The following is a 6,274-nucleotide window of genomic DNA, read 5'->3' as shown; positions in this document are numbered from 1 at the left end:
GTAGCGCCTCAAGAGCAGCCATCGACAGATTCCCGCCTCTTGCACATGTGGGAAGCACGTGAAAGCCTCACACATAGGTGGCAGCGCCAACGTCACAACAACAAGCTGCGACGGCGCATAGCGAAGCTCGAACGGGAGATCGAAGCTCACACCTCTACACTGGAGCGTCAGCAGTGGGGCCAAATCTGAAACAGCCTCAACGGCCAGCTGGGCTGGAAGAAAACATGGCACCTGCTGCGACACCTGCTCGATCCCGGCAACACCAAGTCGGCGGCGCGTAATCAACTGACGAAAATTATACACCAATACCCAGGCACCGACGCGGAGCTGCTTGCGGATCTCGCCAGCCGGTAAATTAACACCTCGAGCCAGAGCCATACGCACTTGCCACACTACGTCGGAGCTCCCAACGAACAGCTGGACGCTGACATTTCGGAGGCAGAGGTCTGCGCTGTGCTACACAAGCTGCGCACGATGTCAGCGCCGGGCACCGACGGGGTCACGAACAAGGCGCTACGTAACCTCGACCCGAAGTCTGTGAGAGCAATAACCGAATACGTGAACGAGTGCTGGTATACCGGCCGTTTACCTCCTGAGTGGAAACACGCACGGGTGGCATTCATACCAAAACCGGGCAAGAAACTGAACCTAGAGAATCTTCCGCCATTTCACTTACCTCCTGCCTAGACAAACTCATGGAGCATGTAATATTCTGCCGCTTACAGAACTTTGCAGAGGCACAGCATCTTCTACCACCCACGATGCTCGGTTTTCGGGCACACTTGTCCACCCAGGACGTCCTCCTTCAATTACACCACGACCTCTTGCATCCAGACAGCGGTTCGAGCACGAAAGCTCTACTGAGTCTGGACGTCCATAAGGCTTTTGGCAATGCGCTCCACGCGGCCGTGCTCGAGAGCTTAGCCGACTTGCAACCCGGCGAACGAACCTACAACTATATCAGGTCGTTCCTCACAGGCAAGACGGTCGAGCTCGCGGTCGGGGACCTGCGCTCGGCTCCCATCCGACTCGGGAACAAAGGCACGCCGCAAGGCGCAGTCCTGTCGCCATTCCTCTTCAACCTCACAATGCGCACCCTCCCTCCGAAACTGAGTGAAGTCCGGGGACTCAGACACACGCTATACGCCGACGACATCACGCTCTGGACGTGTGAAGGGTCGGACGGCACAGTTGAAGAAACGCTCCAACACGCCACCGACATCGTCGTGCAACACCTGAAGGCAGCGGGATTAGAGTGCTCCCAGAACAAGTCGGAGCTCCTCCTGATCCGACCACCCGACCGAAGCAAGCACAAGTCACCCCCACCTCACATCGCGATACGCGTAAACCAGCAGCCAGTCACCCACGTCGAGACCATACGAGTACTGGGCATGATACTGCAGCAGAACCGGCGGAATCTCATCACCATTGACCAGCTCCAGATGACGGTGACCCAGACCACGAGACTGCTGCACAGAGTGAGCGCGCGTAAGCAGGGCATGAAAGAGAAGGACCTGCTCCAACTCGTCCAAGCCTTTGTCGTCAGCCGTCTCACCTATGCGCTACCATACCTACACTTACAGAAGACAGAACGAGCTTGCCTCGACTGCATTATATGACACGCATACAAGGTAGCCCTCGGCTTACCAAGACACACCTCCACCGAGAAACTTCAACTGGGAGTTCACAACACCATCGAAGAACTCATTGAAGCACATCGCACATCACAGGTTCACCGTCTTCAAGGTAGCAAGACCGGCCGCTGGATCCTCGATCGAAAGGGCCTCAGAGCGTCCCCGATGGGCAGCGACCCCGCCACCATCCCACCACACATCAGGCGCATGTTCATCATCAAACCCCTGCCCAAAAACACACTCGCCGGCCACCACGACGGCAGAAGAAGAGCGAGGGCCCAGGTACTATACAAGACGTACGGGACCAACTCCGCTGTGGCGTACGTCGACGCAGCCCAGTACTCTGATCGACCCCACACCTACGCCGTTTGCGCCGTTCCAGGCCCAGGACTCAAGGCACAGACAACTTCAAGCTCGCTAAGCGCTGCCACACCCACCGAAGCAGAAGAAGCCGCCATTGCGTTGGCCGTGGCCTCAACTGACGCCTGTATAGTTATGAGCGACTCCAAAACCGCCATAAGAAACTTTGCGCGAGGAATAGTGGCACACACTACACTAAAGCTCCTACAGTACGTCACTACAAAACAGTGGAGAACCACGCTCAGTAGAGTTGATATGGGTCCCGGCTCACGCAGGGAATCCAGAAAACGAAGCGGCCCAGCAACATGCTCGAGGATTCGTCAGCCGAGCGGTGGGCCTCCCGTACCCGGAGACCTCAAACGAAGTCCTGCACTCATATCACGACATAACCCAGTACTACCGTCTTCTACGACACACTAGGCCCGCACCACACAGTAAACTAAACAAGCGTCAGGAGATCACCTGGGGCAGGTTACAGACATACTGTTATCCGAACCCCTACGTATACTCTTATATTTACCCGGATAGATTAAGTCCGTACTGTCACCTGTGCGGCGAGCTAGCTACGCTCAGTCACATCCTCTGGGACTGCGAAGAGGATCCCCCTCCACCCGATCTCCTGGCCTCTCGCTCACCTTCATCGTGGGAGAAAGTGCTGCTTACCTCCAGTCCGGACGTACAACTCCGAGCCGTGGAGCGAGCCGAAGAGGTCGCCGTCACGCATCGCCTGGCGGCCATCTGGCCTTCCTGAGGAGCCCATGAACTAGCTCCCCACTCTGAAGAATAAAGTTGTATCTCTCTCTCTCAATATAAATAACCTTTTTGAAGCGAAACTTTCATTACACTACCTCGGGAAGCCGTCGGCGACGCAACAGTTTTCACCTTGAGAACTGAGATGAAACCACGAGAGAGCATTAAGGCGCGTTTATAGTCCGACGTTATCGTTGCTCACACTTTGTCTTGCACTATTTACAAACTTATTCCTCTGATGTTTGAGTATGACAGCCCACAAACAAATATCATGAAACAAAACACCGGCAGCGCATGCCTTTTATGTTAAATATTCTCAAATTAAATATTAAAACTGCGAAACACTAAATTGACAGTCACTAGAGCACACGCCAAAGAAGGTGAAGGGGAAAGCCTGCGCGCTCAAGTGACATTCATTAAATTACTTGACATTCTCATTCGAATGCATTGTTTACTTTTGAAGCAAATGCATCAAATGCATTTATTTGAATGCATTGTTACTACCTCGGGCAGCCGTCGGCGACTCAACAGTTTTCACCTTGAAAGCTAGAGGTCAAACCACAAGGGAGCATTAGGGCGCGTTTATAGTCCGACGTTATCGGCACGCGGGCGAGCGTCATCAGACGCCGGACGCGTCGGAGCGCATTGGCCGCGCGTCCGTTTACGTTGGCGACGCCAATACGTCGAACCATTGGTTGAACTATAGCCGCCGCTGTTGTTGCCGCCAACATGACATAACGTGTAGGTGCGTTCACGCTACGTCGGACTATATTTAGGCCTTTGCGGAGCCCTGAAAGGAGACATTGAGGCCGTTGCCCGAGTAGAGTTGGGCCCGGCTGCGACTTGCAACCAAGTCTCACTACTTTACTGATCACCGCAGTGTCTTCATAGGCATAAAAATGATAAATGAACGCTGTATTCATTGCAAACGTGTCTCTATATCATTGCGAAACCATACCTCGACCACAGCTCGACAATGGGCCCAGCCAGGGCAGTGAAGATTTCGCTAGCAACCAGGGTTAACCAAAGCTAAACCACATCAATTTTGGCATTGCAACGTGAAAGTAAGAAATATTGCATCTACCTGTATAAAACGATTGACACACCTCCTCCTCTGCAGCCATACCTTGTTACTGAGGATAATGCCCTTAATCAGAAAAAAAAACAATACCCAACTGGAAAATGGAATATTTATCACTGAGCCGATTGTTGAAGCAGCGACCTCAGTATTTTATGTATATTGACCGCACAATACACCTGTCGAATAAGCAAGGCGTGTTGAACAGGCGACAAATCACCTGCTCGATGGACAGTTTGTCCTTTCAGCAATGACACAGCTGAAAATAATAAGAAACTAGTAAGCACCAAAACAATTATTTTATAGACAGTGGGTTTTGTGTTTGTAAAAGCCAACATTGGCTGTTATGTCTCTATCAACCTGCGGCAGTGTTAACGGGTAAGCGGGTGGCTTATAAAGCGGTCAAAGGTCAATCATTGCAATTATGTTGACTATGTGGCAGGTTTACCACATAGCGAGGTCAATTGAGAAAGCGGAGAGTACTTCATAAGGTACCCAATCAAAGCGCAGCGGATCGATATTTTGAAATAAGATGCAGTTCACGTTGCGTCAGTATTCCTACGCCAAATGAATAGGCTTTTCTTGAAGCCGGCTGTCCAAGACAGCGATACAGCTTGACGTTGTGTAACCTTGCTTGCTTTGTCAATGTTGTGGTCGTCCCTAAGAGGAATTATCGGCGCATGGAAAGTGACAATGAAGCTCTGTGGCTGCGTACGAGGTTGTGGGTTCGTTTTTAGACCACGGCGGTCGGCTTCTGAGGTTAGCAGACTAAAAAAAAATTCTGCACTTAAGTTTTAAGCCCAGGTTCGAAAACAGAAGCGACCAAAATTATTCCGAAGCCACCCCACTATAGCATCCCTCACTGCTCAGATATTGCTTTCAAACGTTCAGCACCGTAAAATGAGTTTGTAGGAACGGAAGACACGGAACAAATAAACATTTATACGTTGGGGCAACTAAGCTGATGTTGCGGCCATGATGTCGAGCTTCTTCTTTGTCTTCCTCTTCGTCGGACGCGAAGCACACTGTCCACTACATGGCTCCCCCCCCCCCCCCCCCTAGCGATGAAGGCATTGCCGTCGAGCGGTTTATCTGCTTGAGATGGTGTTGCCAGCGTCCATGTGAGCTGGCTTCAAACGCTCTATAGGCATCGTCTCTTCACGGCCGTTAACAAGGAGAGTGAAGCATTTAGGATCGCGCTTGAGGCCTTTAATAGGACCGTCGTAAGGTGCTTGTAGTGGAGTGCGAGTGGCATCGTGACGGAAGAAGACATGGCTGGTATGAAGTAATGATGGTCTAATATACACAGTCCTGCAATCCTGATGAATTGGTGGTGGTATGACAGTAGCAATATTAGTCCGCAGGCGGTCGGCGTAAGAGTGTAGTTCAGCTGATGTCGGTTTCGAGGCAAAGAACTCACCAGGTACGCGAAGTGTCATGCCGAAAACCAACTCTGCGGATGAACACTGTGTGTCTTCTTTCACCGCGGTGCGAAGACCTAGTAGAACCAGAGCAGGCGCTCTGTCCATGGAATTGTGGAGTCATGCGCACGCAATGATGCCTTCAGTTGACGTTGGAAGCGTTCCACCATGCCGTTCGAACTGGGGTGGTAAGCCGTAGTTCATATGTGTGTTACGCCTAAAAGGCGGGAGAAAGCCCGAAAGAGGGACGATTCGAATTGTCTCCCTCGGTCTGTCGTTATCGTGTGTGGCACGCGATAAAGAGCGATCCAGGTGTGCACAAGAGCCTGTGCAACAGATTCTACAGCGATGTTGCTTAGCGGCATTGCTTCCGGACAGCGGGTAAATCTGTCGATACAAGTGAGTATGTAACGTTGGTTCGCGGACGGTCCCACAATGTCGACGTGAACATGGCCAAAACGAATGTCTGGTGATGGAAAATGAGCCGGCGCGCTCATGGTGTGTCTGTTGACCTTGGCACGCTGGCATTGGATACGCGACCGCGCCCAGCAACGGTCATCAGCATTCATACGGGGCCAAAGGTAGCGGGAGGTGACAAGACGTTGCGTAGCTCGCACTCCTGGGTGCGATAAGGAGTGTAGAGCGTCGAAGACCTGTGGTCGGAATTCTTGTGATACGTACGGTCGTGGCCGACCTGTAGACAGTTCGCAAATGACGTTATAGTCGCAGCCAGGTAGCAAGACCTCTTCGAAGCGCAGGGAATTGTTCGCAGTTCGGAGTGTCAAAAGTTCGAAGTCTGTGCGCTGAGCAGTAGCTAGGCGCATAAAGTCAATGCCGGAACGAGCGACTTGAGTTGCGCTGATGTGAATCCGTGACAGGGCGTCAACAACGGGATTGTTGGTATCACTGATATGTCGAATGTCGGTAGTGAACTAGGCAATATAGGCAAGTTGGCGAATTTCACGTGGCGTGTGTGAAGAACTGTTGGAAGTAATAGCACAAATCAGTGGCTTGTGGTCGGTGTGAATAAA

At 51.8% G+C, this 6,274-nt stretch overlaps 1 protein-coding gene across 1 annotated transcript; it reads left to right on the top strand.

Moving 5' to 3' along the window:
• Positions 1-761: 761 nt before the first annotated feature.
• LOC119449009 (uncharacterized) lies at positions 762-1,619 on the top strand. Its single transcript, XM_037712208.2, has one exon. It carries the CDS (start codon positions 762-764, stop codon positions 1,617-1,619), a length of 858 nt encoding a protein of 285 aa, XP_037568136.2.
• Positions 1,620-6,274: the final 4,655 nt, after the last annotated feature.

This window comes from Dermacentor silvarum, chromosome 4 (assembly GCF_013339745.2).
Source record: "Dermacentor silvarum isolate Dsil-2018 chromosome 4, BIME_Dsil_1.4, whole genome shotgun sequence".
NCBI lineage: Eukaryota > Metazoa > Arthropoda > Arachnida > Ixodida > Ixodidae > Dermacentor > Dermacentor silvarum.
The sequence above is the reverse complement of the archived record's forward strand: the minus strand, read 5'-3'. Positions and strand labels throughout refer to the sequence as shown.